General features: G+C 39.2%; 1 protein-coding gene across 1 annotated transcript in view; it reads right to left on the bottom strand.

The window, feature by feature from the left end:
- The window catches only part of LOC124254186 (lissencephaly-1 homolog), a 49,968-nt gene that overhangs the window by 35,347 nt on the left and 1,072 nt on the right, over positions 1–13,549 (bottom strand). The window contains 1 exon segment of the mRNA XM_046688072.1: positions 3,549–3,676. Within this exon segment, the coding sequence (XP_046544028.1) occupies positions 3,549–3,580 (32 nt within the window). The 5' untranslated portion in view covers positions 3,581–3,676.

Raw genomic sequence — 13,549 nt, forward strand, 5'->3', positions numbered from 1 at the left:
GGAATCAGATAAGACTGACATGGCTATTCTGTACTTTCAGTGCAGGGATAGAAATACTTTTTTTTCTAAGTGTGCCTTAGGGTACCAGACAAATATTTTAGGTGTGCCTTTCAGAAATCGAGTATGCCCACATGTTTTTAGAATAAATGACAATGATGATGCTCATTTGAAATTTATTGTTCAATAAAGAAATAGGTTTATGAGCATTCAAATATGTATGGTATTATTCAATTTGGAAAAAAATAATTGTTTTGGGGATAAAATGACTAAATGTGAGTTACGTCTCTGAAAAATCAGGAGTATCAAAAGGGCACGAGAACATTTTTTAGCTGTGCCATTTCAATAATTACCGTGCCATGGCACACTAATATATGGGGTATTTCGAACCCTGCAGTGACAACAGTATCGACAGTTCTGTATGGCAGTATATATGGAATCAGATAAGACTGTACTTTAAGACGACAAACAATACTAACTCATCTACATCACACATTTGGATAGTTATTCTGTTTGTGAAAACTATATTACATGTACTACAAAACTACTGCAAAACCTGGTAAAAATGGAAAACAATGACACATGGTCATCAAAACACACCCGACAGAAGCAACATCAGACACGAGGCTCAGCACAACGTCCACAACACCGGATGTGTAACAGTCACAAGTAACAACACCATTATCCTCTTATATTGTCCAGAAATGAGGGAAATGTTCCAGTTTTTACACACCAGGAATGCAGTCATGCCCCATGTGCCCCAGTCACTCAAGCATGGCTGAGGCAATCATGGCTGCCAGCTTGTCAATTTGATAATGAGAGCACCTGTCTGTGTGCATGTTCAAGTGATTATCCTGCAGCCCATCACCTGGTCCTACAGCTGACCTGCAGAGGTCTGGAGGAGGCTGACTGTATTCATATATTCTCCTGTCTACAGCTGACCTGCAGAGGTCCCAAGGAGGCTGACTGTATTCATACATTCTCCTGTCTACAGCTGACCAAACTCCACACATGTGGTTACCATACATGCAGACATTAACCTCTGGACAGAAGTGTTCATCTAAGTAATTGATTTTCCTGAAGATAACTTCTGGATTTCAGTTTCTTTATTCTTTAAGAGCAATGTTTTCATACAGTTGCTGAAAACTAAATGAGGCAAGCGATCTACTGAGACATACATGGTTATACAGTGAGTGACATTTACCAAGTTAAACAAAATATCTCCTTCCAAGTTGGGTGAATCCATGATTCAATCCGTCTCCATAAACACTACAGCTTCTAAAATGATTTTCACTGATGACCGTATGATAAGGGTTAGACAACTTTATCTGGGGAGACATCGATCTGTTCATCTTCACAGACTAAACGACCAGTGGGTGCGCCTATCCTCATTATTGATTCATTTACTGAAAACTGAAACCAAAGTAATCTGCCTTTTTTTGTTTTTGCAAAGTAGTTTACTTCCAGAAAGTCTTCAGATTAGAAAGCACATACAAAATGAACATAGCTTCAATGTCGGTTCTTGTTGCAATTGGTTTTCACACAGAAAATGTTCCAATAATAAAACAAATCAAATCCTGACAATATATTTGACTGTATGGTTGCTGGTATAGGATGAATGATTTCCATGGAAACCTTCCCTTTCTCATTCATGACCTTTTATTAAATGATCTACTGCTTCTTCATCATGTCCATCGTCTGACAATTCATGCATGATTTACTGGGAGATCCATCTATAATCACCTGGTGTCTGGGAGGAGCACTCTAGTCTGTGTTACACTAACTTACAGGCCCTCAACCATGCTGTTCCCCTCCAGCCAGCCCTTACCCTAACACTAAAGCCTATAATGAAGCAACATAGATTTTCCACAGGTTGAGAATCCTCCCATGTTAGTGGGGGGTACTTTTCAATTCTAAAGAAGTTGTTTGTTTCTATTATTGAATCATATATTTTCACAGAAAAGCAAGTCCCAAAACACACTATTTTCTCCCCTATGCAAGTCCCACCGCAGCACTGACAAAACCATCTGTTGTAATCCACCTCGTCAGTTACAAACACCCTACACCACAACCTAGAAACTAAGGGGTTCAGTATCTATATTCTTTGTTTGCCTGATCTGTTTTACAAATGATCACACAGTGCTGTACAATTCTCTCATCAATTAAAAGAAGGATTGTTTATAGATGCAGTTTTGTCAGTGTAGACAAAGTGAGAAATGATGTGTTGTGCTGTATGGCGAGGTGCACGTCTTGACGAGACCTGGATCCCCCCTCCTCACACATACTCTGCTGGGTTACATGTAGACAGCATCAGTATCAGTAGATGCTACCCATCACACCTCAACTCATTATCTTCCTGCTGACAGGTGCTTTACAACATCACTTCTTGTGATTTACTTGTTATCCTCAATCTCCAAGAAACAGGCATGTTTACATCATCATGTAAGAAACACTGCTACACAAGGGTACAGTTACATTGACAGGTGTTTGAACAACATGACTTTTCATTCTCAAAATCTATTAAATCATACCTAACAACACTTTGTTTTGAAAGAAATCTGTTTTGACTTGAATATCATTTGGATCAATTTGGAATCAGTTTGATTCTGATGCCACCTGTGCAACACTAGTGAACAGGTGTCATCGCCATGTTCCAGAGTTGGCCGCAGATCACACTCAACATGAAGGTGTATGTCCTATGTTGTTTATGAAACTATAACCAATAACAAATATATAATGTAAGTCTGGCTATAGCAGCAAGTATCATCACAATTATTGTTTACAGAGGAGGGAAATGTGTGAGGGAAATATGTTAATTTATGACAAGTTAAACTGATAAGTTTGATCTACCATAAATACACCCTTGCTAACATAACTAAACAACTACTATCTTATATGCAGTTCTGGAGTGAAAAACACAAATCCTCTTGATACACCAGATGTGTATCAAACAGATGCTTGTCTACTTCTGGCCTGAAGCCATCTGCCCCTTTCAAAAGGTCATCCTTCAAGTTCAGGAACGAAGAAATACTGATATTGTTTTAAGTCTGCAGGTATGTTATCGTTCTCAAAGCAAGCTGAGAAAATGAGGCAGTGCATTATACATGTAAACAACTTGTATACTTCCTGCTTGTGTTACTAGCTGTGATGTACCACTGACTACACTCGGATGTGTTAGCATGGAGCCAGGGGACCAGGCAATGATCTACACTTGTTCAATGACCATTAGTCAGCAATTGAACTTAAACATTACCCGATTTATGCCCTTAAAATCATTTGCCTTCCAATGACACATTGTATCCATAACACATCCCTGTGAATGTCATGTAAGTGAGTTTAATTTTACACCACTTTCAGCAATATTCCAGCAATATCACGGCGGGGGGACAACAGAAATGGGCTTCACACATTGTACCCACGTGGGGAATATTGAGCCCGCGTGACGAGCTAACACATCAACCACTAGGCCACCCCATCGCCCCTGTGGATGTTATACAAGTTTGCAAGTTTCATTCCAGCTACATGAATTATACAACAATCAGAATACTCACAGCTCATCTTTCTGCCTTTGTGATAAAACCATTTTGAATCCTTTGATGTGAGAACCTCTATATAAATTGTTGACTTGTTCTTGACTTTGGGGTGATGCGCTTCGTAAGCTAGTCCATGCTTACTTCATCTGGAACAAGGAACCGTCAATGTATTAGTGAAGGTAATAGACTGACTACATGAAGACAAGATGATGGAGGCTATCATATATGTCATTAAAACACCATGGACAAAACAAACATAGAGCATGCACTGATATATTCTCCATGTTCACTGTAACAAGCTTCTGATAAGAAATATATAGGTCCTGAAAATAAACTTTGTATTAAATGTAACAGTACAGTATTCCACTCTATTTCAGCACTGTTCATTAACCTCATATTTCCAGCAGGGTCAGGGTTAGGGTAAAACATGAGGGATGGGGAAAGCCCTAACACACACAACTGACTGACTGACTTTGGGTTTACACCGCTTTTAGCAATATTCCAGCAATATCATGACGGGGGACACCAGAAATGGGCTTCACAGGTTGTACCCATGTGGGGGCTTCACACGTTGTACCCATGTGGGGGCTTCACACGTTGTACCCATGTAGGGAATTGAACCCGGGTCTTCGGCATGACGAGTGAACACTTTAACCACTAGGCTACCCCACCGCCTCCTAACACACACGAGATAATACTTTCTTGTTTTAATTAAAGACATCACATAACTTCTTGGATTACACTAAAGTTACAGGTCTCCTATAATAGCCAAATTTAGACTCTTCTGTGGTAGCCTCATGTCTAAACAGGGCATAAGAGTGAGTGAGTTAATATTTAACGTCATATCGGCAATATCTCAGCCATATTGTGACGACAGGGCATAAGAGTATACTAGGTCAATACTAATGGAATCAGACCATTCACTTTAACTTATGGGAAAGTTCCTGTACTTCATCTGATAACATGGACAATACTTCAGATGCTTTCATTGTCAAACCATTGTGAGTCAAAACAGCCATTTCTTATTTCAGTAGATGCAACACTGATGAACGGACAATAGGCCTTATATATTTGGTGATGGAAAACAAGAAGGATTCAAAGGCTATGAGATAGGATTTTTACCTCAAATATAGATTTTTTTATACATACCTATTCACCATTACTTACAAAACAGCAGTAACAAAATCTCAAATTATTTTTATTTTCAAGTCACCAAATTGCTAAAGTCAGTTAAATTATTTGGGCCAAAATGGCTTATCTTATTTGGTCTTTATTTCCAGCTTTTCTTTAGGGTCAGTCTCAACAAAAGAGAAATCCCTTATAACGCCTTAGGTTATTCTGCCAAGGACGGCTTGGCGTCAACTCCAGCAGTCCAAGGATCAGGTTCAAGTTCTGCCTTGAAATAGCATCAAAATGATAAATGTATTGTGACACCTGTCAATACTCCAATGAACCAGAATCAGCAACAAAGGAAAGCAGTTGTGGAGTACTGCTATCAGCCCAGATTAAGTACAGCAGAACAACACAATCAGCAGAATGACCAGCACCGTTTGTGTTGCTTCTAAAACCATCATCAATCATTATGGAGGCAAGCAAACAATCATTGATTAATTTTGTTATATTGTCACCCCGCATATGCAAAATGATATTAAATATTTTGACAAACAGCTTTTTGAACAGCAAGTAAAACCTTTGCTACATGAATGAGCTTAATCTGTAAATCACTGTTCTGTGTTCAAGATTTTGTCTGGTTCTGAGGTCTTTGAGGCATGATCATAGTGTTTGACTAGAGTGACTGTCAGAATTTCTAACTTCAGAAATGGTTGGTTATGACAAAATTAATATGACTGATGGGATATACAGACTGATAAATGGTATCTATCCTCTGTGGTGGACAGCCAACAGTTGAGGGTCCACACCAACCAGCCATTATCCCTGGCCAATCCCCATTACTGGCAGCCATCATGGCTGGCTTGAAATAGGTACAATTTTCCAAGTCTATGTCATGCATATAGTTCAGAATTCCGACAGTCGGTGTCGAAACATTTATAGGCTACTAACTAAACTTGGCTCTCGACATAATTTTCAGTTTTAGTGATATTATATGGACTAATCTTTCTGAGCTTACTAACATGCAAAACTGAACAGAATTTTATTGGACAAGGTTTAAGATAACTTCTTTGAGTGGCATATATAGAAGTTGGTGAATCAGATAAGAACAACCTTTATGGATGAACAACTTCTTTATTCGGGTGATGCGATGTTTCGATACAGATTCATGAATCGTTGTCCAGCAAGTATGATTTGCATATGTGCAAGTCCACATACTTGCTGGACAACAATTCATGAATCTATATCAAAACGTCGCAACACCAGAATAAAGATGGTGTTCATCCACAAAGTTTGTTCTTATCTAAAGGTTTAAGATAGTGGCCGAAGAAGCAGGCTGATTAGTTACAAAATAAACAAGATCAAGAACACACAAATTACATTAGCTATGTTACTATTGGATTATTCCAACATACTGCCTTGTTGGCTATATCATGTATATGATACTAACAAAAACGGGACGCACTTATCACATGACTGTGTGAGAAATCCCACCCACTATTCAACCTTTGTTCATTGTTTCTTGACAACAGAGGCTAGAATCAGCTCTATATCCAGCCATCATGTCTTCCTCATCACATCAACATGACAATGGGAGACCCTGCTCTATATAGATGTCCTCCACATGTAGTACACAGGACATATCACTGACATTACCATCTGTATATCAGGCTGACATATCACTGACATTACCATCTGTATATCAGGCTGACATATCACTGACATTACCACCTGTATATCATGCTGACATGCCTTCAAACCAGTGCTTCATTAATTCCTATTTTTAGAAAAATGTCATGTTTGTAAGATTGTGGTGTATAGATATGATGCAAGGTGTTTTGACTATATGTAATACAGGTGTTATCACCCTCTGTGTCGGTGTGTGTGTATTCATAATGTACCTGGGCTACAAAACATGGACACTAATCTCTGACGAAGAATTATTGACACAAGTTGAGGACTCAACTGAAGGGCCAGTGAATCCTGGCAGAAGTAAGGACACAACCCTACACAGTGAACTGTGATGCCTTTATTCAATGGCTGACCATATCCCTGGATTGCTTTGTAACAGAACAGATGAGGGTTAGAATTTATCTTTAGTAACCAATGCTTGTCGTAAGAGGCAACTAAAGGTATTGGGTCTTCAGGCTTGCTGACTTGGTTGACACGTCAATGTATCCCAGTTGTGTAGGTTGATGCTCATGCTGTTGACCACTGGATTGTCTGTTCAGACTTGATCATTTACCGCAATATAGCTGAGTACGGTGTTAAACAAACTTTACAAAACCAAACAATCTTTGTCAGCTATGGCTTAGCTACAAAACAACAAACTGCCAGTTGCTAATGCGAGCATCGATTCCCCTGACAGTAAACCATCCTGGTTCCAGGTGAGATTTGCTCATCCACTCTATCGGCCATTCTAACCCTCCAATCATATGTTAGTCACCATGTACAACATGCTCTAGACATGCTGGAGTCTATGTGATATCAGACAAACACCCCGCTGACTGAGATCATACCGTATATGCAAATCTTCCGGCCCCTAACAGGTGGTATGGGTTCTATAGTCCTCAGGGAGCTGAGAAGCATTGCCATGCACACCAATACACAGAGCCATGCTCATGCTACTGGGCGTGAATATGGTGCAAGGTTGTTTTTTTTTCATTCAAGCTTTCTGAATAGGCAAAGAGGGAAAAAGAAACTAATTTGTTGAAAACCAGGATATTTTTAATTTGCTATTTTTCAAATTGAATTTTGAAATTGAATTCAATGCAATAATATAAAATAATATATTAAAACCTCTTCTTATTTACTGGTCTGGCTATCAGTCTTAAACAGGATAGCTCCATAAAGCCAGAAAATATGTTATTAGTTACATTTAAATACATTTGGATTTTTTTTAAAATTCTGAATTGAGAATTTCACTGACATTTGCTGCAGCCTTGGTGCAGACTTTCTTCCTCTCAGCAGATAAAATCCATGATGTAATATTCTCATTTTACAGCTTCAGCAAAGAAGATTGTAGTTATTCTAATTACTGGACCAGACAAGTCAATGGTCCATAAAATGAGCACAAATTCAGTTTGTAGACAAAAAATCCTTGAGGTCACAGCTGACAATATTTCATGGCAGCTACCAACTCTGATCATACAGAGCAATTGCTGTGACCACTTGAAGTGCTTCCGATGGCTGATGTAGAAATCTCTCCTGTCATAACTAAAAAATGGATTTCCCGAGTTTCCAACCAAAGTCTGTTCCTACAAATAGAAAATACACTCTCTTCGAGTGGAGCTGAGCTGAGCAGTGTTTTGTTGTGTTGAGTTGAGTTTTACGCAGCTTTTAGCAATATTCCAGCAATATCACGACAGCGGACACCAGAAAATGGGCTTCACACATTGTACCTATGTGGGGATCAAACCCAGGTCTTTGGCGCGACAATCAAACGCTTTAACCACTAGGCTAACCCACCGCCCCAGACTCTCTTTGAATATGTTGCACATACACACAGGCAACACACATTGACACAAACAAGAAGTCTATCTACATCATGTATACAAACTTCAACATGAGAGAGTCCAGTCGACTCAGCACTACCAACTAAACAGGCAGGGTAACGGACATACAATTCTCACTATAAAACAAACTAAACCTAATGTTCACTCATAATAGAAGTTCATGACTTTCTTTAGATCTGTTTTGTTCATCATGAATGACAAACTTGACCCTAAAAGCTGACAAGTGAGATGACTCACACCAAATAACCAGCTGGCACCCTGTGGTGTCAGTAACCTGGGTGATGATCACATGACAAGGGTTAACATACAGTGAACCCCACTCATCAACCCATACTTCCTATAGTACCAGCATCACATAGTACCTATCTTCCCTGTGGTGGCAGTAACCTGGGTGATGATCACATGACAAGGGTTAACATACAGTGAACCCCACTCATCAACCCATACTTCCTATAGTACCAGCATCACATAGTACCTATCTTCCCTGTGGTGGCAGTAACCTGGGTGATGATCACATGACAAGGGTTAACATACAGTGAACCCCACTCATCAACCCTTACTTCCTATAGTACCAGCATCACATAGTACCTATCTTCCCTGTGGTGGCAGTAACCTGGGTGATGATCACATGACAAGGGTTAACATACAGTGAACCCCACTCATCAACCCATACTTCCTATAGTACCAGCACCACATAGTACCTATCTTCCTGTGGTGGCAGTAACCTGGGTGATGATCACATGACAAGGGTTAACATACAGTGAACCCCACTCATCAACCCATACTTCCTATAGTACCAGCATCACATAGTACCTATCTTCCCTGTGGTGGCAGTAACCTGGGTGATGATCACATGACAAGGGTTAACATACAGTGAACCCCACTCATCAACCCATACTTCCTATAGTACCAGCATCACATAGTACCTATCTTCCCTGTGGTGTCAGTGATCCATGGCACATCATGTGTCAGTCACAAGGCTGACCTGACAAGGGTTACCACACAGTCTCACACTGATAAACCCACCTGCCCTATGTTGTCAGCGATACATATACATCAGTAGCCTCACCCACGGTGTAACTGTACCTGCCACAGTGTTTGTCTTCCCACCTAGTCACCTGTAGTCATGTCCTCCTCCACACTGACCTGGATCAGTATTTACACACAACATACTTTGCATAAGCATCATAATAGAAACAGGACTGCTACATGACTTGGGTTAATGACAGATTGTTAGTATTCTGACACAAAAAACATGTTACGTTTAATCAAACCACATGAATACCACTAAACATGGTCAAGCATTAATTCAGATATTGACAACCTTTAAAACAGACAACCTATATATTTTGAATATTTTGTGTTAGAACTGTTGTATTGCATGACTTATTGTCAGTTTTGTCACATATTAGTAACAAAACACATAGTTAAGTGTGCTGTATATGTGAAACCATCAACAAGCTGATGGCTTAGTTTGGATTTCAAACAGTGACCTGCACTTCCTAACTGTCTGGTACAACAAATGGACATATACACTGCTCAGGCAAATGCTGCTGCTTTGATAACTGGGCAACATGTAAATATGTCACCCATGAAAAATGTTAGTCAAATGCTGGATTCGAACCAGTGTGCACTAGTTACTGGCAGCAAAGGGAGAAACTCAGCAGTTAGATACTGAACCCTCGAAAACCTACATTAGTTATTATCTTACCTTCATGTAAAATACTTTAATGTCATTGGTCAATGACGCTTTAACAAGTTTCCGTGTCACCCCTACCAGGAAGGTGATAAATTGAAAAAATATTACCCGCCAAACTCTCCGCCGAGTAGCTGTATCGCTAACAATCGTATGACGTCATAATATGACGCATGCAATGCCGGAGTTCGAAAGCCATTGGATCAGCAGTTTTTGAGTTTACAATGTACAGATATATTTTACCGACTTTCACTGCTTTTTAAACTATTTTATGCATTGAATTGTTTGCACACTCAACTTAAACATAATTAACCATTTTTATTGCAGTTTTAAGCTTGTCAGAATATGTTTCACTGATTTTGAAATTCCAGTCGAGAGGCAGACGCCATTTTGTTTACATGTCATATAGAAACCGCCTCCGTGGTGTAGTGGTTAGAGCGTCCGCCCGGAGAGCGGAAGGTCGTGGGTTCGATCCCCGACCGCGTCATACCAAAAGACGTTAAAATATGGTACTTGTTGGTCCCTGCCTGGCGCTCGGCATTAATGGGTACAACAAGGACTGGGCGGCTCGGAGTCAGTATAATTTGTCTGAGTGGGGTATTCATGCTTCACTGCGGCATGGTATCTCAGTAGGCTGGCACTATAAAACCAGCTTAAGTCTGGGCTAGTACAAGCAGCCGCACATACACATACACACGCATGCACGTCGTCATATGAGCGAAATATTCTCAAGCACGACGTTAAACCCAATTTCACCTCACCTCACCTCACATGTCATATAGTCAGTGGCGATCTTCAAAATAAAATAAAATGATATTTTGTACATTTAACATCGCGGTAAGATAAATACGTTGTATGCTTCTCCCTCGGGTAATACGGTCTGATGTACGCCTTTCTGTAACAGTGTTATCCCTTGCCTACCGGCTCGGGTAACACTGCTACAAAGAGGCGTACATCAGACCGTATTACCCTCGAGAGAAGCATACAACTTATAAAATATGGCCTTATCCAAATTTAAGACAGTTTGTTCAAAATACTGAATACTTGCATTTTATAAGTTTCACATTAATTATACTCAATACATTTGGGTCAACAGGCATGGTAAGTGTCATGTAAAACATAATTCAGTCTAACATGATAACACTGAGGAAACTGTGAGGAAAACAGACACAACATGACTTGGACTGAGCCAAAGACAGTACTTGTACCATGAGACAATGCCACTGACATTGTGTAGATCATGTTGTAGACACACAGGTCTTCTGTTGTCACAAATCTTAATCAGTAGTCTGTAATACACACCCTGAAACCAATATACCTAATACAGGACAAGCAAGTCTAGAATATGTTGCAAGTCCAGATTACCAGTTTCATTTCCTGAAAATGAAGTCTCTGGGTTCCTTTTTATGATATTTTATGAATATAATTTAGGAACTGTTGTTTTCTGTAACATATGTCCATTTCAGGGACTAGATGTTTGTCTACTTCATCAGCTGAGCTGTTGTTTGTCTCCCACTTATGCACTGGCAGCTGTGAGAAGGACCCTTACACAGATTATACATTCCACTGCAGAGCAAGACATCTACTGTGTCAACATATCAATTCATATACTACTACTAATGCATGACAATAACCAATTCAAATTATATACGATTCTGTTTCTGCTGCAAATGCTTTCTCCAATATAACTGACAAAAGTATTTTTATATTGGTTCTGTGTTTTTGTTTCCATGTGGCATTTGTTGAGATGATTGACAGGTTTGCACTTGACTGGTCACCTGTAGTATGATCAAGCTTATTAGTTGAATCACTGCTACAATGGTACTAACACCTTGTTACTGTCTGTATGCCTGAGGCCCCATCTCACCCGGCTACTGTAATAAGTCGTGGTGTGTGGCGCTACACCACAAGGGTCAAGGACCTGTTGCCCAGCGTCCGGCTACACACCATGGACATGTATCGCCTAGTGCATTCATGTGAATAATTTCTGAAGGGACTCGTCAAAAAAATGTCAAACGTTGCAACACTGCTGTTTCCCATGCACTGTAGGTCAAGTCGCTCTACAAGAAATCTAAAAACTGACAGAGTAGGTACAATATTATTACATAGCAATCTCTTTTCACTAACATCTATCAAGCGTTTTGATAAAAACATTTGACATCTAAAACGTTTAGTCAAGTCATTCCCCCTGTTTAAAAATATTCGTAAACAAAAGAACTATACTGAAGCCCCAACCCTTCTATCCTGACCCACTGACCTTCATCCATCAGGTTCAGAGTGAAGCGAGCAGTGCACACCCAATATACAACTTATCACGAGGCAGCCTGCTCTCCTACAACTTGCATAACATTCAGACCATGTGGCAAAAACAGTTTGATTTTGTGACATAAGCAAAAGAACTAGCGTATTTTTTCCTTTTTAATTTTTTTTCATGATTTCATTTCATCTTGTGTGTTGAACAAGAGGTGTGTTTCAATTCCTTTTACCAATATTAATGACAAAAGCAATAATTTATACTAAGACCTTGATAAGTAAACTATTCTATTTGAACATATGGCTGAATCTGTTCATCATACAAGAACCCACCTGGACATGTTACAGTGAACTGTTAATATCACTATGTTCATCCTTATGAATAATTGCTACCTGCAACCAGGCAAGTCAATAAAAACACAAAATTCTGTCACATAAAATGACATTACCAGGTGGTACTAGTTGTTACCCTGAATGGCACATATCTTTAAACGGTTTAAAACCAAGGACTGGCTGCCTCTTAGACATAATACTGTATCCATGTCAAACTGAGGCCTCGTGTGTCAGTGGCATAACAAGAACAAAACTGGTGTTAGTCCAGATTAATAGATGCAACCAATTCCACACACAAACACCTGGCCTTATAGTTGCAGTGATCTTGAACACAACACTAAACCACCTTGACAACTGAATTTCTATCATGAAACTTTACTAAAATAGTCCAGTCTAAAAATGACTGAGGGTAGTGACTCACATGGTTGGATTTACTTCCTTATCTCAACATGTCCCAACAGTAGGATTGTGTGGGAAGATTGGGAAGATTCCATACTGTCAGCAATTTTAATGCAATGCATACATAAAGATAAACAACTTTTGGCACTTATGGGCGAAATAATATCATATGAAACTTATATTTCCTTGTGATTTCACAAGAATACAAAACAAAACAGAGTGCCAGAACTCGCCAATCAATACCTTGAAATTCATGAAATTGTTTTGGGATGTAAGGGTACGAATTGGAGTGATGATGCAGGCTTAGAAAATAAGGTGTACCAGAGTATTCTGTTTTAAATACTGCTAAACAAGTTTATGTGATATGGATTATCACGATTATCATTATTGTTGATTATGATTATGAGAGATCTCATAAGTTTCAAACAGAAAACATAATTTATCTGTATTTATGGATTACTATTGGTCTCATATGCATACATGTCAGTGTTGATGGCTATGAAGCATGTCCATATAGCCTATTTATGATTTAATTATGATCACATATGGCAGGAAATAACTTTGGCCACAATTTCAAAGTCTGAATCTAGTTACATTTCAGTGAAATAACACCAGTTCACAGACATCATAGAAGAGATAAGAGGCAAATAATAGTTTAATACATCTACAATCTACAGGACAGGATGCCAAATAGAAATTCAATTAAGTTGAGA

Source organism: Haliotis rubra, unplaced genomic scaffold (assembly GCF_003918875.1).
Source record: "Haliotis rubra isolate DU_JTF1 unplaced genomic scaffold, ASM391887v1 Scf567, whole genome shotgun sequence".
Lineage (NCBI taxonomy): Eukaryota > Metazoa > Mollusca > Gastropoda > Lepetellida > Haliotidae > Haliotis > Haliotis rubra.